Below are 23,147 nucleotides of genomic sequence, written 5' to 3'. Positions count from 1 at the left end.
AAAACAGTTACTTTATTACTAGGAAATATTCTGAACCTCCATTTACGTTGGGTTAAACACAGGATCACAACTAGCTGTTCAAATTTCTAGAAACTGCATTTTTTCCTCCCAGTGATCTACTGGGAGTCTAACCCTACAAGGAAATCTCTGTCAATCTCTGATGAACTTTTATCAGAGATTTACAAAAAGCAACCTTATCACAGGTTTCAGAAATCTAGTTCATGTCCAGAAAAAAAGAACATTTCCACAGCTGTCTGTAGAACAGTTTATCTACAGCTGCCAATTTTCTATAGTGACAGTATTCTCATATAATGCATAGGAAAATTTTCTGAAATCCCTCCCCTCCACCCCAAGATTGAAATAGCTCATAGTCAGTTGAAACTAAAATCAAATACACACTGAGACTTTTTCCAATAAACATTTCCTTGCAATACCATTATTTTATTTTTTAAATTCCTTTGATCTTAATAATTTTTTCAACCACAACAATTACAAATTTTTGGGGGGAGTTCTTTTTAAAACAGAAGTAGCAAATGTTTATTGATAACTGGCAGCCTCAGAAGAGAGTCAAAAGCAACATGCAAATAATGTGAAGGCATGCAAGTCAGTTAGTTTCAGAATTATCCTATCAAACCCAGAAAGCCCTTATAGCAACTGCTCTGCATAACTATTCTAATGTTTGTTTAAATAAGGCAATATAATAGGAAAATTGAAACGAATCATACAGTGTACAAGTAAAAGAGATTTTGTTCTGAATTTATTGGTCCTAATATTGAAGTTCTTCAACTAACATGCATTTGGAGAAAGTAAGACCTGAAACCAGCTACATATTAAATATCTATCAGAAAATCATATACCCTACAATATGGAAATATTTCAAGAAAATATTAAATCTTTACCTCCTCATCTCTTAGCTGCAAGACAGTGTATGCAAGGCAGTTAGTACTCGCCAATCATGGACTACAGCGTTTGGATAAAAATTCTCAAAATCTACTAGACATGAATATTTGTTTATAACATTTAACTTCAAATTTCTAGATGTGAATACAGAATCAGATAACAGGTATTAGCTAAAGCAACTGAACTTCATAAAGCGGTCTACAGACTTTTTGTCTTTTCAAATCCAGTGTCTTGAGCAGCAGAACATTTAAAACAGCCTTTCTCACTAAAAACTTTAATCTGAACTGTTCCCAAAGTGCCCCAGATTTCAACTCTAGAGCTGATTTCAGATGTGACTTCAGTACTCAGTTCATCCTACGGATCGTTTCACTTTAAACAAGCAGCATATACAACAGTCTACATTTATAGATTCTTAATTAGGCATTGCTATTTAACCAACCTGTAATTAATCAAGAAATCCACCTAATTAGAATCTCTCCCTGAGAGCCAATTTAAAGCTAACAGTGACTGATGCTTAATGAATGTAGCAATTCAACTTAATTGAAGGCTTTCAGCTAAATTAGTGCTTTTAAAACACTATGCATGCCGTATACTTACTCTAGATATAATTTTGTTCCTACGACAGGCACTTTGCAGACTCTGACTGAGATGTGTATGGTATATTGAGTGCTGCAGCACAGCAGGCTTCTGCACAGTCAGCTTTGATTACACAGTACTGTTTATACTGACCTTGCAGCCTGCTGAGCCAGAAGAGCCAGCATCCTCTGCTCAGTTCTGCCTCCTCTCCTGCCTGTCTCCCAGCTGTACACTCCATCCCTCTCCCTTTCACCATCTGAATCCCTGATCAACCAGCTGACCTCTCCATACAAACTAAGCAGCAAAAAAGATTCAGATTTTTGCCAGATAACCAAGCTGAATCAGTTTGAGACCGAACAAGCATGACAGACACTTTAAGCAGGGAGGGCAGGAACATGCAACCAGACAGGTATTCACTCTCCCCATTTAGGAGTAAGAATTTTGATTCAGCTTCATTGCTTGTCTTTGTGCGTTCTTAGTCTCCTGTCTTACAAGCTTCACAGAAAGAAAGAAATGCTTTCACAGAATATTCAGAGTTGGAAGGGACCCACAAGGACCTCACTAATAGCATTTTACAGCTATTCATTCATCTACATTTTCTAGCAAATAGGGCCTTCTTTCACCTCTACTGAACCCCCCAGAAATGGCCCAAGTTTCATTCAGTGTCATAGCATCCCCCAAACCAGCACTATTGATAATTTAAACCAGTAACCAGTTAAATGAATAACCAGTCTATTCTTGCACAAAAGTTACCACCCTGCATCTTAAACAGCACATCTCCACCATACCCAACCTGTAATGCCTTTGGGCACTTAGCATGTACATGCAAATCATACAAGTTCTGTCAGTCTCTGCAAGACTGTCAGTCTCGTCCTGATGTTACTTGTGCTGATGACCTACTCCTGGATACATATTAATCAAAATTCTTAATGTAATCATCACCTTACTAAGGAATTGGAGACAGTAGTAACTCTGCATTAAGTCTTTATGAACAACACAATACTAAACATCTTGCTTTTTACAAAATCCTGTAAAAATGCTTGTAATCCTAAATACTATATTGGATCACTTTAAAAAATTTACAAATTTTAAATTAAAAACTGCTATAATGAGATCAACTCATCTGCAAAACAACCTTTTTTTTTTTTTAATTAAGAAAGAGAAAAGCATACTTTGCATTCCCAAAGAAAGTTTACTACTGTGTGTATGGAAGAGGCTACCATTGGACACTAAGTATTTTTTCCATGATACCCACTGTTGGTACAAATTTCCACTTGGACACAGCAAAAGAAAATGTTCAATAACTTCCATGAAAGTATTTTCCTCTTAAACTGAAAGCATGTGCAATGACTTACAGCCTGTGCTGCTTTTAGCTAGGGAAGAGTGAATTTTCTTCACAGTAGCTGCTATGAGGCTGTGTTTTGGATTTGTGCTGAACACAGGATTGATAATATAGAGATGGTTTTGTTATTCTGCTTTTCGTGCTGCCATGCTGGTGAGGGAACTGGAGGTGCCTGGGAGGGTGGGAGGAGACACAGCTGGGACAGGTGACCCCAGCTGACCAAAGGGATATTCCAGACCATGCTCATCATGCTCAGTAGATAAAGTGGGGGGAAGAAGGAGAAAGAGGGGGATGTTTGGAGGGATGTTTGTCTTCCCAAGACATGTGATGGCTGAACACCCGGCTACCCATGGGAAGCACTGAATTAATTCCTTGTTTTGCCTTGCTGGTGTGTGCAGCTTTTGCTTTCCCTATTAAACTGTCTTTATCTCAACCCATGAGTTTTGCAGCTTTTACCCTTCCTATTCCCTCCCTGATCCCACTGGTGGGGAAGTGAGCAAGCGGCTGCTTGTGGGGCTCAGCTGCTGGATGGGGTTAAACCACCACACAGCCTCATCATCCTTGGCTTCAATTTTCTTATATACTGATGCCCTATTAAAAAGAAAATAGCCCAACATTTATCATTTTATAGCAGCTCAGTCACAACTGTACAGTTTTGTGACTGAACAATCACAGTGTGCATGTAAGAAAAAAAGAAGAGGCTACATAGATGAAAGAAAATCCAAGTTTCTTACCTTCTTTTCTGGGTCTCGAGCTCCAGAAGCAGCAACTGAGAGCTCAAGTTCCTTCTCACTGTTTTGTTTTTTTTTTTAAAAAAAGGATCAAATCAGAAAGCAATAACAACTATATTCATTCTTTCAAAACACAAATTCACAACTCTGTAGCTCAAAGAGCTCTGAAAATACAGGATAACAGAAGACAATGATTCCACTTGATTTCTTCTGGAGTCAGGGAAGGAAGTAATATAATACTGGTAAATAAACAGAACTCTCAAGAAGTATCTGGCTATCAGCTATTTCACCTAGTAAAAATCCAACTGCCATAAAAGGAGAAACCACCACAATTCTTTTTTACTACAACTTTTCAGGACATTTCTAAAAAATTTGTCTTTATTCACATTCAAGAAGTTAATATTAAACACATAGAAATGAATGATTTGAAAGTGCAGCAATAAATACTGTTTTGTAATTTCTGGGCTCAGGCTTGTCCTGCATGTACAATTTTTGTCACAGTGAGACTGTCAATAGCGAGCAATTTTTAATTCCTTATCCCTTCTCTAATATTGCTGTGTGTTTTTATGTATCCATACTATTATTCAGTAGACAGCTACTAATAGGTAAGGAAGAAATTAATTTTTTATTATTCTGCATAAGCCAGATGATCAAATGCTTTAAAAATGAAAGGTTACTTTCCTAAATTGGAGGGCAAAAACAAAACTAATTTTCAACTTTGCCAACTAGTTAAGCACTCCTGTACCAGCAAAAAAAGATAACTTTAGTTAAAGCTTCTTTACGCTTAAGAAACTAAAAATCAGTTTTAAAAATGAAAAAGTATTTGGCTTTTCTTTGTTTCACTGAAAGCTTGTGAATATGTTCATTATAAACTAAATCTCTCATGACAATGAGTTTAATTAAATGCAGTATTACTCAGCTACCTGGAATCCCTTAGTTATGAAATTACTTCTTACTGCACTGAATTAATGGAATGCCTTTAAATTTCAGCCATTGTTTTTAAAAAATACAGTAACTTTCCATTACCGTCTCTTATTTCGCTGCTGCTCAGCCATCTGTTCCATCAGTTCTTGTCTATATTTCTCCTTTCTTCTCTGGAGAAGTTCTCGGTCCTGACCACCTAAAGGAAATGACCACACATTTGTGTAAATGCTCCACAAAATACACAAAAGGTACTGGACAAAAACATTGTCTTTCAGTCAATTTAAAAACTGAAGCACAGCAGACTGTACGAACACTGGATCTTTATTGACTTTAAAAAAATAGATCTCTGGTTTTAACACACAATTTGTTTGGAGTATGATGATCAAAATTACTAGAATTTTCATTATTACTTTCCTAGTTTGCCTGGTTTTCTATAGTTTCAAAGCTATTTGATACAAAAGCAACTAAAAAAAGTAACTTTTTTTTTTTTCTAATGTTCACCTAAGGAAGATACACTACAGCACTCCAAAATTATGAAGCACTGCTCTGGATAAAAATGAAAATTAAAACTGAAGGGAGTCAAACCCATGGGGAGGAAAGCAAGTTGCTCCACCTTTAGGATGGTTCCCATGACTACTAAGAATTAGCAAAGTACCGACAGATGTAAAAGGATGTATGTAAAAGGAAATAATGGTAACAGCTCATGTAGACCTTAAGGAACACCAAAAACTTTGTTTGTGGTGGTTCCCCCACAATATGTGCAGAGGTCTTCTCTTATTTTAAAAACAAACCCCAAAAAACATCAGCAGCACTTTCTATAGTATGACTATCGGACACAAAGACTCCTAACATACTCTGTACACAAAGCAGCTGTGGACTTCTGGTGAAGTAGACCTGAATAATAAAGAGAAAAAAGCTGGAAACTAAAACAAAAGCCAAATAATCAACAGCAACAAAATCTGATGCATGACTGATTGATTTTTTTATTTAACTGTTGTGCTGGGACTACAAAGTGACCAAAATGCTCAAGATAACCTCATGGTTTGTGAGTTTGGGGGAGTCTGAAATCACTTCTCATTTTCAAAAAATTCAAGTTTCCATTTACTTAATCTTTTCACAACATGGTTTACAATACTCTTCTAACTAGGACTGCTAGGAGTACAAATTCACACCTCTGTGTCCTCAGGTTACTACAAATGAGATGACTGGGCAGACCAGAGACTGACTGCTACAACACCAATGGTTCATTGCTGCCTTTAAACAGTTCCGAAAACCTGACCTGCCACATATAGCATTGAAGATCAGGTAAATTCAAATGAAAAAATAAACAGATATTATTCTGACAACTGTTAATCTATTTTTCCACATTTCAAAGCTAGCTTGCCTTCAAAAGCACCCATCTGAAGAACTACTAGAGTTTTTATTCTTAGCTTATAGTTTCCTGAATTCAGCTAAGAATGCTATGTCTTCACCAGTATTTCTCTCTATGACACTCAATACTAGTGTTTCCTGCTAAAATTTATGACTACAGGAGAGATAATAAGAATCATTTGTTCTCGCCCAGGGTTGTGAACAGTACCATTTTCCATATTTCTGCAATTAAAATTCACTATAAAGCTGTGTCTTTAACAATACAGAGGTTAAGATTTCTCCCATATTTCATTTTGTAAAAATAATTTAATTGTTTATCTGGGCCTTAAAAAGTTAATGGAACCTAAGAAGAAACTCGGGCTCTTCAAAATTAATTAGTAAGTCCTGTAACATTAAAGCGGAAAAGGAACATGTTTTGCTTTAGTTTCTCTATGTAAATAATACTCATTTACCAATCATGGAGACAACTAGCACAAGGAAAAAGAAAAGCTCATTTTTCTAGTTTTTAACTATTCACATGCAGAAATAATATATGCAAAGAAAGTCTAACTTGGTGTTTTTAGTTAGGTTTTTATACATACCAAGAACAAGGCCTGTTGCATACCGCATTTCAGCTGCAGACTTGGCCTGTTCATTAGCTGAAGAACTAATCGGTACCTGATTTCTGGCAAAGACAGAAAAAGAAAATGGAATGATCAAACTCAAACTCCTGCACAGTCTGTGGGAAACATGACAGATTCACTTACATCACTATGTGACACATTTATGACAAACAGTTTTCCTACAATCCAAAGAAATATCCCAAGCAAAAGAAGAAACTGCCTGGCAAAAAGGCATTTCTCACAATTCCCATTTGCCTTTGGTTTCTGAAGCCATCAGAAAAACTGACTCAGTTGAGCACTTCAACCATGTGGACAGACTGAATGGTGCCAGTCAAGAGTTTACGTAAGGATTTTACAAGTGTTCTGCTTCTGCCTCACCCACTTAGATCACGTCAGGACGTGCAAAACCAAGACAAGAGGAAGAAAAGGAATTTCAAAACTACTATCAAAACAGGATTCCACACTATTTGACTCAATAAAAGTCATCAGTTGGAGAATAGGTGCTCTATTAATTCAAAAAGAAAACTGGCATGCAAGCTTCAATGGCAGTTTTCAGAGGAAACATGTTTTTCTTGTTATACTATATTGTAGCTGCAGGAAAAAAACTACCAGGCATTTCAGATGATGTTTTGGGATTTCAAGCCAACATTTTCCTCTCACCACAATTTTGCAGTGCAATTATCAGAAAAATACACAGTATACCACACCTAGAATCTGCAGTTCTTGAGATCGGCCGCACACGTGCTCTCTCCTTTAATTCATCTTCATATTCTGCAGATACATCTCTTACCATTCCATTCAGATAGGGCCTTAAAGAAATAGAAAATACTCAGCTATGCTTGCCTAGAAACAGCCAATCTGAAATGGAAGGTTCAGCAGTTTCATGCAAATGGATCTGCTGCCTGAATGCACACTGGACAGCAGAACCAGTTCTGAAAATATCACCCCAATTTTCTAGAAATAATTCACTTTGCTAGCACTGTCAGGGCAGCTATTTGTCTGGAGTGTGAATTCCCAAGCCTGCTTTCCTGCAGCCTTTATATAATGAGCCTGGTTAAGAGTTTTGAGCACTGAAGGGCTTCTGACACTCACACTGCATTAATTGAAACAGATCTTGCTGCTCTTAATCCCCAGGAGCCAGCAAAGTCTTCAGCAGGTTTTGGCACACAGCTATTGGGTAAGGCTGGTGAAACAGCCAATTCAGATATGAAAAGCTTCTTTAAAGACAATCTACACTTCACTGCCCACCCAATAGAATTTGAAAGGGTGAAGTGACTTTTGATCAAGACAAGAGACAGGCAAAACCATAAATACAAAAATTCAGGAGCTAAAATTTGAGTCATCTACATAAGAAGTGAAATCATATGATTGAAACTTCAAGTAACTTCAAAGATGCCAAATACTGTATGGACACAAGGGAGCTATTCCTGAAAAGATCTGGGGCGGTAGAATTTACAAGGTTTTCTTGACTTGCAAAGTAACAACTCTTTAATGAGGACTTCAAGTTATCATGACAAAACAGGGCAAAAATAGGCATTCAATGAAAAATAAAGTACCCAACAAATGCTAACAAAGTTATATATTTTCCAGAGCTGGACAGAGGCATGGAATTCCTATTAAGCAAACAAAAAAAACCCCAAAACCAAGGTAAATGTGGGAAAAAACCTCATTCTTTTACATAAAAAGAACCACAGCTCTGCCTATCTCTAATTTAAATAGAAGTCAATAACCAAAGGCAAAAGGATGCAAGCAGATTATTAAACATTGATCTGCATCTTAACAACCCACCAGAACAACATGAAAGAAAAACATTCACCCTCTTGGTATAACATGATCTCCTTTCATGATCAAGATCATCTTTATGACAACAATCAATCTGCTCCTTACAAGGCTGGTCACGTAAGACTGAAACACAGTCAGGTAACAGAAAGCCAAATCCCCAGTGTAATGAAACAATGCAGGAAGGAAGCAAAGAAACAAACCTTGGAATTCAAGAGGCAACCTTTTTTGTAAAAAGCAGCCAGCTTAGCACAGCAGGGCCAGACATGTTGGCCCAATTCAATCAAGAAGCTGTTGTCTCCTGTTCACAGGACAGAGCTGACAGCTGGGTCATTCCACTCCTAAGAACTAAAACGTTTTGCAATTCTTCTCACTTCCCGGTCACAATTTCTGTTTGCTGAAATACGCCACAGACCTTGTGACTCCATCAAAACAGAAACCCTTCTGAAAAGTCCTGTTACGACCATCTGCCTCTCCAAACTAATAACCCCCATATAAAAACCTAAGAACTTTAGTAGAGCAAATAAAAACATGTCTCCTTTCAAACTTAGTTTCCATCATGAATCAAATGTATTTGGGAAAAGTTGACTTTGCCTGAAATGTAGAAAAAAAATGCTAACTCTTCAGAAGCTGAGCTGTAACTAACTAAAAGATGTATTTCTCCTTGAAGAGACTGAATGCACTTCATAGGAGGTTAAGTGGAGCTCCTTGCAAAGGAGAAAAAAGTACCAGATTAAAAAACACATTTAATAAAGATATACTGAAAATTAATTCTCAATAAAAATTCATTAGTAGAAAATATACACAAAAACCCATAAACAATCTTATGTACAAAATTAAGTTCAGGTAATTCAGGTGATGGTCCAGAAGATTATTCTAAGAAGATGCACCACGTCTGCCAACAGCAAAGATAAGACTCTCAACTCTATTCTCTTTTAAAAGAAAAAATGGTGCTAAACCAGTTTCAGAGGTCTCTCCAAATAACCCATGAATTGCCTGGTGATATATTAGTCACAGATACTTATATAAGCACCATCCACATTTTCTGGAATAACTTAAAACTAGTATAGTAATATTCAACATGATGTCTACGGTTGGTTCAAACACCATACTTGCTGGTAGTTTATCTATATAATTCTGTATAAATTCTTTGAGAAACAAAGTAAACCCTCAAACATTATCAAATGGTTACTTTTATTTAAATATTAGACTCTGTGTCCAGCTGCATTAGACAGTGGCAAACAGCTACCTAATAAAAAGAGGACACTCATCCTGAGCATTAACTGACTCACTTTAATTCTCTGACGGAATTAAACATTGCTGTTAGTTTGAAAAATATTTTGGTTGCCTTTCTTAGACATCAAATTCAGCTTCTAATAATTTTCGTTCTGAAAAGCTATAGGACAAGTCCACTTTATCCTACAACCTCATTTGCTCATTTCTACCAATAATACACTACAGAATGGAACAGATTTTGAATTTTGCGTTCTCTTCTCTGAATCTCAGCAGAAAATGGGCAATCTTGTTCCTCTCATCTATTTAACCACTGTTTCCATTGCTAGTCTTTTTCAGAAACACTGTATGAATAAATACACACTTTTTAGAAGCACACCAGAACACACAGTCTGAAACTTTGTAATAACCCATTTATTAGAGTCTGCCTCTCCCAAATACTTCCAGACATTTCATTTTTTCCACAGACTTACTTCCTCTACTTTTTTTTAAGGCTGAGAAAGAATATCAAGAGCAATTTTTGGATAAAAATTTTTATAACTCTCTTGGCATTTGAAACTGGAAAAGAAATATGAGTTCATTGAATTCAGAAAATGCTTTTACAGTAGAAGAGCATTTCCTCTCACCCCAGTTACTAATTTGCTATCCAGAAAGTTATCCCTGTAAACAATGACTCAAAAGATCATTTAACCCATCCACCAGCCACTACCAACAAAAAAGAATAGTAATATTTAACACTGTTTAGAGCAGTACAATATGCCTTTGTTTTTCATAGAAGTATTATTTCTAGAAAAAAGAAAAAGTGTTTATTTTGCCTTGCAAAGGAAGAACACTGGTTCCTTCATTGAAGCAATTGCAGGAAAATAATTCTGGCAACAGGCTTAACACAAATAAAAATAATTACAACACTCATGTTCCCAAGACCTGGAAAGGGAACAAATTAACACCTTTAAAATATCATTTGAAAATTTATTTACAATAAACTTCACTGCTTTATTTACCTATATAAACAAATCAGTTTCAAGTTTGGTACTGTCTCCCACCACAACCCATCTGGTTTTGAAAGCAACCAGTTCTTGCAATGGAATCACTAAAGGTGGCCAGAATGCCAAACCCTGAATGATTAAGAAGGCTGTACGTTTTTTATTTTCTTTTAAACAGGTAAACTAGAAGAGAAAGATTAACAGTTTATGTCAAAGTAACCCAACTGATGTATCAGTTAACACAGTAAAGACTACTTAATACTGAACAGTACATAATATTAGTTTTCCTGGTGAATGTTTTATATGAGACACCCTCTTTTGTTCGGTTTGGGCTTTCGCAAATATTTATTCAACCTGTGTAGTTATTAGAGAGATTAGCACCTATTAAAGCCATCAACTACACAGATGTTTAAAGCCTGTCATTTAGGAAGACATGGAGTAAAAAAGAGGATTTTTAAAACATAGACTTTTACATTTTATACACATAGTCACATGTACCAAAAATTGAAGCTCAAACCAGTTTTGGAATCTGAACTGAAAACTGACTTGGGGGAGCTATTACAGAGAAAGGAAACAGAGGTAACACTGGGTTCCCAGTGCAGGGGTTTGCTCTCAAATATGTTTTCTGGCAAACCATTCTTCATAAAAATGAATTGTGAACTGCTGCTTCTGGGGTAATTCTTCTAGTACCCTTGGTTTGCTATAATATATAAAATGTTTCTTAATGTATGATGTATAAAGGTACTGGTCCAATTTTTCATCACTTTTTCTATAAATTATTGCAAAGGTCCTTTTTGTAAGTAAGTACAACAATCCTGCTTTCACATGGGAATTTTCTCTAATATTGAAAGAGAGTAAACCATAGCTGCCAACAAGCACTACAGAAATAAAGGAGAAAATGGAGCTAAGAATACCTTTCAGAATAAAAACTCCGGGGAGTTTTTCTGTCATAGGTGCTTTCACATCTAAATCTATGGTCCATTTCTGCATTTGTCTCAGGATCATATTCCCCTCTGTAGTATCTTCTCCCAAAATCACCATCTTCATCAAGTCTGTGATGCTTCCTAGTAGAAATTACAGATTGGCTAGCAAATCCACGATGTCTTTGATTGTGAACTTCTTCATCAAGTCTTTTATTTAATAGTCGACTTCTTAATTCAACCTCATCATCTAACCTGTGGTACCTGTCTTCCTCCAACCATCTCTTACTTAGCACCTCTTCGCAACCTTCTGTGGAAGTAAAGGCATCCTTCTTGGGAGGTTCTGCACCTGTGTTACAGGGCTGGACTTCTCTATGTAGTTCTGGCTGGAGCCTGGTAACAGCAATAGGTGTTTTATTCCTGTGCATCTCATTCTGTTTAATGGAAACAATATTGAAAGGGTTGAATATAAACAAATCACATTGAGTAAAACCTTAGTTCTGTATTTCCTCAAATAAACCCTCATCAAGAAGAAAGGTAAGAGGTGAGCAAGGAAAATACCTCAAGAAGTGCTTAAAAACATTTTTCTTGAGGAAAAAGAGAGTACTGTTCCTCTTATCTAATGTCTTTCAGAAGAATGGCTATCAATACTGGACAGGTCTTTTATGAACTCCAATATGACCTCCAGTTTTTTAGGTGCAAAGAATCAAAAAAACATTTCAAACTTTACTTCCTCAAGAGACTAGGTATCTTCATTCTATCCAGATTCAGGCAAGTCTGCAATACTTCTTACCTATGAGCACAACCTTTTAACCTGAGCATTTCTTACTCAATGTCTCCGCTCCTCAGGAAATGTCATTATCAGAAAGGATAGTTAAGTAGATAAAAAACCCTATGACACTCTGGACTAGTGTTCAATACGAAGTCCTAATAAAAACCATGGTTTTGCATAAATCCTGTAGTATTTCTGTGTACTAATCTTTGATCTAATCTTTCCTCAATGGAATAAAGATAACAGTAACTCATACTTTACAAAATTTAATGAAAAAATAAATTAAAGATGTAAATGACACGAAACTGGGAAGAAGGATCAATACACTAGAGGGTATGACTGCCACTCAGAAGGATCTTGACAAGCTGGAGAAACATGCTGACAAAAAGCTCATGAAGATCAACAAAGGCAAAGGCAAAACTCTGTATCTCAGACAGAACAGTGCCATGCACCAGGACAGGCTGGGCACTGACCACCTAGAGAGCAGTTCTGCAGAAAAAGGCCTGGGTTAGTTGTGGGCGAGGAGCTGAACATGAGGCAGCAGAGCACTCTTGCAGTGATGAATGCTAACCACACCCTGGGCTGCAGTATCTGTGCAGGTCGAGGTAAGTGACCCTTCTCCTCTGCTCCGTATTTATTCAGTATTTAGGTTCTGGTGTAGTGTGCCCAGTCTCTGCCTCCCCTCCCCACAGATACTGATGCACTGAAGGAAGTGCAGAGGGTGGCTACTGAGATGGTTAAGGTATTTGAGCTCCTCAAGGAGAAGCTGACAGAGCTGGGTTTATTCAGCCGAGAAAATGATTAAGGAGGGTGTGTATGGGGCAGGAGGAACTAATAATTGCAGTCCCTATGTAAAAGGTGGTTACAGAGACACCAGTATTCATGGTTTTCAAAGAATTCCAGCAAAGGAAAATTCCAATGGGATACAGAAGGACAGAAGTTCAGATCAAGCAGTTAAAGCGATGGAATGGGTTGCCCAGAGGAACTGTGGATTCTCCACCCTTTCTAACCTCAATCAAATAAAGCCAGACCAACCTAACCTAAACTGTGAAGTTAACACTACTCTGAGCAGGATTTATCCTGTGACTATCTAAACTGTTGGATCAAACTTTGGAGGTCACATGTAATTTGACTCTCACTCAAAGTTAAATATCCCTCAGAGATGGCATAACCTCAACAAATCCTGACCAGGTTTTTTTTCCTGTTTGTTCTTTTCTGACAGCAAAATAGTTTCTACACAAGAGTAACAAAAATACAACTTAAAGGTCCAAGTGGCTGACAAATAAAGCAAAAAGAAAATCCCTTGAGTCCCTAGATAGATTTCATTGTGTAAGTCAGCTTAGGAAACTTAAGTGCCCAAACACTTAGAAAAATTTGAGAGACTTAGTTCAGTTGCACAAAAACAAGCTGCATTTTTGCCAGTATTTCCTAGAGATCACTGCTGTGTAGCACTCCAAACCTTGAAGAAGGCAGGAAGAATGAGATACTCAATTTCAACATCTACAGGAAGCCTGAATGCTGCCTTATAGATGCCTTCACAGATTAAAATAGTTTTCAACTATTTGACACTCCAATGCACTTGAAGGAAAAGATGTTTCTCATAAGCAAACAATCTTTCTAGAGACAGACAAGAAACATTCTTCTAGACAGAAATTACAAATATAGGGGGATTTGCACTTGCCAGCTGCTATAAGGAAGACAATAAACTTTCAGCTGTTTATTGGGTTTTAGGTACAAATACAAGGTCCTTCATAGAACAATCTAGCTCTCACACTACTGTACACTTTAGAATTTCCCTATTAAAAAGAAGTGGAAGGACTTCTGAAATGAAACTTTCATTAGATGAAAGTTCCAAATTATTACAGCCCATCACTAAACTGAGGCAAAAATATTTTAAAAAGGAAATCTACCTATTCTAGACAAGATTTTAAAGTTGAAAAGAGTTTATGGATCAATATATTGCTTCCAGATTACTCAAACTAAGAGTCTCCCAACAATGCTAATCAGACCTAAAAATCCGATTGGCTGTTGCACTAGTTTTGGTTGAGACAAATTTCTTCATAGTAGCTTGTATGAGGCTATGTTTTAGATTTGTGATGAAAACAGTGTTGATAATACCAGGATAATTTAATTCCTACTGAACAGCACTAACACAATGTCAAGGGCTTTTCTGCTTCTTACACTGCCCCACCACCAAGGAGGCTGTGGGTACATGGGAAGCTGGGAGAGGACACAGCCAGGATAGATGATCCCAACTGACCAAAGCGATATTCCACACTAGAGAGGGTCATGCTCAACATGAAGGACGGGGGACATTCTGAGTGATGGCATTTGTCTTCCCAAGTCACAGTTACATGTGACAGAGCCCAGCTTTCCTGAGGATGGCTGAACACCAGCCTGCCCATGAGACGTGAATGAATTCCTCGGTTGGCTTTGCTAGTGTCAGCAGCTTGTGCTTTACCTATTAAACAGTCTTTAACTCAACCTACACTTTTTCTTACTTTCACCCTTCTGATTCTCTCCCCCATCCAACAGAGGTGAGTGTGTATGTGGTCCCAGCTGCTTACTGCCATACAAATCAAAGGCCTCAGCTCAGAACTGGAACTCAATTATGCATATGTCTAGTTCACATTCAGCAGTAAAGACTTTTTGATCTTTATTCACAAATGCACAGCACCATATTCTGGATGGCTGCTACACTTGCCTGGCTTTCTACACGAGAGAGGAAAAAAGAATCTACAAATAAAATCTAAGGAACCCTATGTGGAGTTCAACATTTTGTTCAAATAGACAGCTTTTTTGGATACCACTTTTATTACCAAGAACAACCCACAGAATTGCTTCAGGCACATAGATGAATTAAAGCATCCTTCTACCAGACAGACATGACAGAAGCAGGAATCAAGAACTGCACTGTGTGAGAGTCGTAACCAGGACTTGCTTAGATGCATTAATAAAACTGTGGCCTAATTGAACAACATTATTTGTATATTTTGTCTTACTTTGTATGTCTGAGTCAATAATAAGACTGTAAAACTGTATTACCTCTCTGTTTTTCTTCCCTAATTTCCTTAGCCTTTCATTCCATTCTTCTTTATCCCTGAGATATTGATTGTACTCCTTGTTTCTTTCAAGCCGTAATCTCTCCTAAAATAGGCATTGAAAAAGGCATCATAATTTTGCATTTTTTGTAGCTTTTAACTTCATAGAACAGCAGTACTAAATGAATAAATGCAAACTGTGTGTTTGCCCCCCTCCCCCTTCTCATTTTTTGTGATGTACAAATAAAGCTTGAATTACTTTGAGGTTTTAGTTCATTTTCTCTTAGCATAGCACTTTCTCTTAATCTGAAATCTGTAAGCAGAAGTCAGCTTCTTGGGCATGAAGTCTAGTCCCCAGAGACACTACAGCATATCAAGGTCCATCTTTAAAACCAGGTAGGTTTCCTTCTGCTAAGCTTTTTCCAAAATTTACCAAAGCCGCTCTCCAACAATTAGGAATTGCCTTCTCATTTCCAATCTGAATGTATTTACAGTTGATTTTCAAACATACAATTTCTTTCTTTGTGTTAAGGCTAGTTGCGACTTGCCCCTCTCACAATTAAAACAGGAGAACAAATACAATTGTAGACAAGATGTATCAATTACAGCTTAGGATATAACTTGAACTTTTAAATTCAAACAAACAGTTAAACTGACTCCAAAAAGTCCAAAGTGCAATGAATGCAAGGAAAACCAAGAAAAACAGGATCTATGCTTGTTGTCCTAGCTGCTTTTACAAGGTGATAACATTTATAACCAGCTTTCTCAGGTCTAAAAATATACATGAATTGTACTTCAATAGTTTAATAACATAATATGAAATACAAAAGTCTCCAGATAAAGCAAACTCTAATTTGCATTATTTCTTGGTATCAGTCCTTACGTTTAGAGCATGGGGTATCTCTTACAATATCCAATTCCAACAATCATAAACAGGAAAAAAAGAGAATTATACTACAGTGTTATGAATCAAGCTCTTTTCCACTGCAGCATTTTCCAATTAAAAAGTAAAAGTATTAAAAAATTCCGAACATTACATAAATTTACTTTCTCATGAGCAAATTTCAAACAAAAATAATTTATACATCAACCACCACATAAATACCAGATTACTAAAAGTTTTGCAGATTAGACTAATGCTCTCCAAAACGGTTTCAGTTTTTGGTTTTTTTCCCCCCAAAAAAGTTTCCTATAGGTTTTCTAACAGTGACAATTTAAAACATGCAGACAGCCATGAAAGCTGCCTGAGATGCATTTTGCAAAGCTGAGAAACCAGCATTGTCTTTAACAGGTGGCAAAACACTCAGCAGAAAATTCAATATGCTATGTGACTGCACATTTGACCTAATAAAGGAAACCAAAATGCAAATGTTAACCTCTCATTATTCTGCCCAGAGGCCAACTGATTAACAGGGCACAGTGTGACATCTCCTGGCAGCTTTTAGGTTCTGCAAGAGCAACAAATAGATGGGTAAAAAGGATACAACACACCTATACAGAGCTGATACGATATAAATCCATCAATGATAAGACATGTTTCCAGTACAAATACATCTTTAATTTCCCCAGAATTAATCAATCATACTTTATTTTTCACTGTTTCAGCACACATACTTGCAAGGGTTAATACAAAGTTCACGAGAACCTGAAGCAAACATAAACTCAGTACAAGTGCATGCTGCTCCGGAGGAGTCCTCTCCCCCTTTCTGGGTGTTTCATTCTTTCTGCCTCCTTTTTACACTTGTATAACTTGGAGTATAGGGCTTTTTCATAAAAGCAATTTTCACTTTGAGTTCTCACCTGGCTCCTCCTACATCCAAACCAAGAGCACAGGAGGGGCAGAAAGTTTAATGTAAGCAAAAAGGCAAAGCCAACCCGTGCCACAGCAGAAGCCTTGCATCGGACTGCAGTGATAGCATAGCCGCAAACACAGATCAACAGTGCAACTTGAAGGCAACAAAGGTTAAAAATAAAATCAAAACCAAACAAAACTCCCAGGATTGCAAATGTCTGCTCCTCTTCCAGCAACACACGTTATCTTTTTGCCTTGAATCTCTGCTGTGCTTTGACCAATCTTAACAACCAACCAGTGGTGTTGATCAGAAAAAATATTGATAAATTATTGATAAATTACAATGTTTCTGCTGATTCAACTTCATGGATCAATTTACAAGCAAACACAAGAAAGAAATTGGGACTATAAGGCCAACAGCATGAGGGCAGGAGATCAAATCAATATTAATTGCTGAACAAAACCCAAGCACAACCACTAGAGGTCTTGAACAGACCAAGTGCTCTAAATGTGTGGATCAGAGGTAGCAAACCACAAACTAATATCAGTACAGAATTATATCTATATAATAAAAACCAAATATCTAAAATTTAAGGGTACAGGTAACCTAGGATCAAAAATTAAAAAAAAAAAATTCAAGGACCAGACTTTTCTGAAAATGATTACTAATTACCACCTCAAAAAACATTCATTTGTGTAAGAAAAAAAAAGAAAAAAACCACAACTAAACAAAAAAACTTAAGTGGTAATATTTTTTCCATAGCAGTTTCAACACCCAGGTACATTTTTCAAGTTATACTCCATTTACTTAATTTACTTCATATATTTACCTTGGCAGATCTTCGCTCATCAATAGGAAGAGATAATCCCTGAGTATATGGATCTACTTCACCAGTAGTCAGATAATTTTTCTACATCAAAAGAAAATTTAAAACCATTCAATACATTTTAAAATACCAAACCTTACTCTCTAAAGAGCCGTTAAGAATTATATTTTCTGAAATTAATTTGAGCAATTTAATGTACTAAAGACTGAAGACAACCTTCACATTTTGAAAACATCAGATGTTCTTGAAACACATGAATGAAGTGAAGGAATGCAGGAAGTAAATGTCTTTGTCAAGTTTTAAGCTTGAGTTTGAAAGTATTTGTCACTTCTTCCATGTTACACTATTTCCAGTATTACATATGTTAGTCTCGATATTAAAAAAACCCTATTTTTATTCAAAGAAACCCCACTCAGTTCTTCTGTAGCAAAAGCATAAGCATCTGTACAAGCATACAAGGAGTTTTCCAAGACGCTTCCTTACTTAAGATGAAAAATTGCTTTTTCTAACAGCAGAAAACATATTTTACCTCTTATTTTAACAGATGGAATTCATGCTAACAGTAGCACACCTCTTTATCTCAACAATGTTTTCCATACCAGCAGTACCCAAATTTTTCAGGATAATGACCCATCACCAAAACTTGTAATTCCTTGTGAACGTCAGTCACTTTCAGAACAGAACTTCCCATCAAAACCAGTATCTTTTTGTTCCATATAGATCCCTGGGCCACAGCTTGGGAACTGGGCTGTGCAAGAAATCAAAGTACCTGCTCTTCAAACCAAACACCAGTGCTGGAGCAGGTCCTTAGATTCCAGGTCTAGATGTGTCATACATCACTCCTTTATTAAAAGCATCCCCGGGCCATTCTCAGTCAATCATATGTTTTATAAACCTGATTATCTTTAATAAAAAGATCATCTATTTGTGTGTCATGGGCTGAAGAGGGGAATGGATGAAATACAGTGTTTCACTAGCATTGTTTCCTTTCATTATCTATATTGCAATGTAGCCTAAAAGCTTAGAGGAAAGTCAAAAAGTAAGAGCTCTACCTGTTCCAGTACAAAGCCACATCATTAGAAACACCCCCATCATTATAAATGATATTTCAAACCAGACATTAAAAGATTTAATGTATTTAATAATCATGCAAATATTCAAGCACCACAACAACTAGATTTATATGGAAAACCAAGTTATTTCTACTAGAAAAGGTAAATAAATTGTAATCCTCATTATTAAGAAATTCTTTACACGTATTTTGAAGACATCTCTAGAGGTTACCTCTGATCTTAAAAACTTATTTTCCAAAATCAGAATCTGATATGGAAGCTGCATTTTTCTAGATAAGCAAGACTAAGCAAGTTATTAACAAAAAGTTATGACAGTGAGAACTGCTAAAAGTTCCACCATCTCTTTAGGTGGGAAGAAGAAATTAGAGATTGTTATCTTAGTTCTTCCTCAGTCCTTACCAGCTTAATACAGCTAACATGCACTAGACCAAACACACAAACAAACAAAAAGCCTTGTAAACCTAAATTTGTAAAACTGAAGTCCAGTTGAGAATAAAACACTAGAAGTTAATGTAAAGATTATATTATTTGGGTACTTCGGTGGTAATTATGAAACAGTAAATTTTAACACAATATTCTAATTGAAAATAATCTGGAGTCTTAAATTAAACAAGAAACAAAAATTATATAAGGATAATTTTGGTTAGAGGTTAAGAAGGCAGTCTATTCTGCTGTTGCTATTGCTATTCAAGAATTCTAGTGCATGCTAATATAGACAATTTGTATCATATGCATGTTATTCAAAGCCCCAGAAAAAAACCAGCAGACAGTGTTTCTACCACATTACCTCCTGGTCCTTTACTGAAGTTGCTCAATCTGAACAATTTGGATGGAGAGCTAAATTTCAAAATTACAGATTCACAAAAGTATAAAAATATTTTTTAAATTAAAATTATTTTAAAAAGCTTGCAAAAATAACACCAGAGGTGTTATTTTGTCCTCACAATACTTCTTTGTATTCTTGCATTCTGGCCAGTAGGTGCTAAATAACTGGCTCTACTGCTTCCCTAAGCACCACTGATGAGACTTCATAGAGACAGGGAAGAAAAAAGCCCTGACTCTGGTTGTGATGATAAATTATAATATTTATATAGGTTAGTATTTTATTCCAGCTTTATAAAGAATGTATAGCAAGAAAAAAAAGTATGTGAACTCTTCATATCTACATAACTGATAATCCGTGAAGCAAATGTCTACTAAAATAAAAACTACTGTAGAGCCAGCATTGAACAGCAACAATGGCAACTGCAAAGGGAAAAGGAAATCAGCAAGTGTTTTAAAAACTTAAAAATGGAAAATAATATATATAAGTAATCATTTTGCACAAAGCAAGCAATGCTGTTAGTCACAACTAATCACTACAGCATGCATAAATGCACAAAGCACAAAAAAAAGTAATGATTTTTTAAATTCCAAGAGCATAAAGTTTTCAAACAAAGCAAAAAGCAACTAATTTGAAAGAAAAAAAATAATATTGAAGGCACCCTACCTTTCTTTTTGCCTGTGAAATACCCTAAAAATCAGGGAAAAGATACTATTCAAAAGGATTCTTTGAGTCAAAAATATTTGACTTAACAAAAAATACTTCATTTCTTAAAGCAAATCCATTAATTCGTTTTAAGAATTAAAGACACTGTTAAATAGTATTTTCATAAAACAAAAATTATTTGATTTCTCATTTTTTTCTGACTCATAAAGAGCAGCTACAGAATATCCCCAAGATGATGACATTTCATACATATCGTTTCAATTTTAAATTTACTGTGACATTTAGTAAATCATGTTAAGCAGAACATCAAAGGTTTTTTCTTTCTAAAATTGAAAAGAAGCTGTCAAATGGAATCACAGTAAGTATAGGGATATTCTTACCCCAATTACAGACCATAGAACACATAAGTACTTCAGGAAGTAACAGCTTTTAAATTCTTAAGAAAAAAACTAAGGAAGAAGCAAGAACAAATAATTAAAATATTCAGAATGAAGTGTACTAAGTCACATGGCAACAAGATCTGCAGAAGCCTAAAATATATAACCCTTCCTAGGAAATATTTTGAAATTACTTTCACTCAAGTCTTCAAAAACAGCCATTGCTCATAATGAATGCCTCCTTAAAAAATTCTCTACAGATATTAATTTTCATTCAATTAAATGAGAGAATAATTTTAAGAGACTCACTAAAGTCAAGCAACCAGACAAGCAGCTTTACCTGAGAAAGATAGCGCCTGTAATCTTGTCGAAGTTCCTCTTTGAGTTTATGTTTTTTTCGTTCATATTCTTCTCCAAGAGGTAAACTCAAGCCATAGTCACCTGAAAGTTTAACACCGCTAAATATCATTATTTACTACTTTGCATCAATACAAAGCAAAAGCTACATCTGGATTCTTATTAGACACAAGCAATAAAAAAAAAAAAAAAAATTAACTATGCAACCAGTAATAAAAAAACCACCTTCTCTGTATGAGTAGTTGGGTGAAAAGCATAGGAAAATAGACTGGTATTTGGATAGTAGTTTTCCTCTCATCCTTTGACTTTTTCTTCCCATATAAAAAAAAGCAACATAAGCTGAATTTAATTGAATCTTTTACATATTTCTTTTGTCAATGTATGTTTCCAAAGAAATCTCCTTTGACATGTGAGCTTCTAAATTATTCTGATATTTTAAGCTGTGTTTACCACACAATAGAAAACACACTTTCCAAATGAAAGCAGCAAGCTATTTGTTTAGCATGTGAAACATTTGTTTGTTCCTACACAACTAGAGGGAATCTGACTATATGATAAAAATAATATCATTTTTCTTTCCACCTCAGTGTTTTTAATCGTAGTAGACCCAAAACACATTAGTACCTTTCTGAGATTACTATCAGGTCTCATAACAGCTGCACTCTTAAACTATAATAAAATATTATGCTATGCAAGCTGTTTGCTGTTCCCAGAATACATTTCAAAGTACTTTATAAGAAACATCCTCTACCCAAGAAGCCCATCTCTGTAGTCACTTTCACCACTCTCCACAGACCAGCGAATTCCACAAAATCACACAACTAGTGATAAAGATTACAACTCTGTGTGTGTGTATTATTATTATTTCATATTGTTTCTCTAAAAGCATTTCTACATCTTGTGATCTATGTAAAATTAGCAGCAAGGAGTAAGAGGGAAGAGAGGGATATTCAAGACTTACTCTTAGATCAGTCCAAATTTATTTTAGGGTAGTTTGTTTGGCCTGGCTCGAGATACATTTGGACTTATCCTATCCCCATGAGCCAGGGAAACAGTGTAACAGGGAAGAAGTAGCAAACAAGAGTCAGCCTGACCCTCTGCAGAACCAAAGGACCCAATACCTGATTAAGTATCTCCTATGCTATTCTGAAACAGCCTGCAGGGTTCAACTACTAGCCAAAATCTGCACGGGGACTTCTTCTCCAGCCCACTTTTCTCCTAATTTTGCACATAAGGTAAGTGTGAGTTTCATTAAAAAAATAATGTACCATTTCAAACTTCAGAAAAGGGGTTATAAAATGGAATAGAATACAGAAGAAGAAATGGTTTGTTTCAGCTGCTTGCTCTTGCCTTTTATTTTATGCCTAAGTACTGTTGAATTAATTCTAGAAAACCAAGAAAAAGATCAAAAGCAACTAAAAAGTTGAAGGAAAGATTCATTTAGTAATTTCACAGGTGCTACTGAAATTCAGTATCAAAAAAAGAGAGAAAAGTGAGAATCTAGTGCTTTGATTCAAATACGTGAAGTATTCAAACAAAAGATGGTTTAAAATTAATTTTGTTACAGAAGACTTTTTTTGGCCACCAAAAAAGCACTGAGATAACAATTATGGGTAGTGATCTGGGGGATATTTGAAAACTACCCATTTCAAAAACCTACTCTAGGAGAGCCTAGCAGAGTAAAATTACTCCAGTCAACATATGTTCAACCTAGTGTCATGCAAAATTTGTCCGAATTCTTCTGACAGAATAAGAGATAACCTTTTTGTTTTGTCACTTACGTTTATTCTGTATTTTCTGTATTTATTTGCCATTTCACATTCTATTAACCACATAGAATCACACTGACAATGATTTTTTTAAAAATGTTAAGATTTTAAATGCATTTTTACATAAATATTTCCATGTATGCAATGTTGAGAAATAACTGCAACTTTATTCAGTCTGAATCTCAACATTACTGCTAGAACTATAGAATATACTTAAAAGCTACCAAGGAACAAGTCCCCATCTGCCTTAATCCACACGAAATTACAGTGCTTTAAAGCAGATCAAGCC

At 35.9% G+C, this 23,147-nt stretch overlaps 1 protein-coding gene across 8 annotated transcripts in view; it reads right to left on the bottom strand.

Moving 5' to 3' along the window:
* CSPP1 (centrosome and spindle pole associated protein 1) overlaps positions 1 to 23,147 on the bottom strand; it is a 62,307-nt gene that overhangs the window by 31,340 nt on the left and 7,820 nt on the right. For 4 of the 8 annotated variants that reach the window (XM_032127004.1, XM_032127000.1, XM_032127033.1 and 1 more), the window contains exons 4-12: positions 21,073 to 21,173; positions 20,356 to 20,379; positions 17,797 to 17,877; positions 15,179 to 15,280; positions 11,356 to 11,795; positions 7,154 to 7,255; positions 6,426 to 6,508; positions 4,576 to 4,669; positions 3,553 to 3,610 (exon numbers count right to left, since the gene is read on the bottom strand). In XM_032127004.1, the coding sequence (XP_031982895.1) occupies positions 3,553 to 3,610; positions 4,576 to 4,669; positions 6,426 to 6,508; positions 7,154 to 7,255; positions 11,356 to 11,795; positions 15,179 to 15,280; positions 17,797 to 17,877; positions 20,356 to 20,379; positions 21,073 to 21,173 (1,085 nt within the window). The remainder of the gene's footprint in view (positions 1 to 3,552; positions 3,611 to 4,575; positions 4,670 to 6,425; positions 6,509 to 7,153; positions 7,256 to 11,355; positions 11,796 to 15,178; positions 15,281 to 17,796; positions 17,878 to 20,355; positions 20,380 to 21,072; positions 21,174 to 23,147) is intronic. The other 4 variants (XM_032127027.1, XM_032127048.1, XM_032127018.1 and 1 more) reach the window with 4 other exon arrangements.

This window comes from Corvus moneduloides, chromosome 1, assembly GCF_009650955.1.
Source record: "Corvus moneduloides isolate bCorMon1 chromosome 1, bCorMon1.pri, whole genome shotgun sequence".
Classification (NCBI taxonomy): Eukaryota; Metazoa; Chordata; class Aves; order Passeriformes; family Corvidae; genus Corvus; species Corvus moneduloides.
This window is presented reverse-complemented; position numbering and strand designations above follow the sequence as displayed.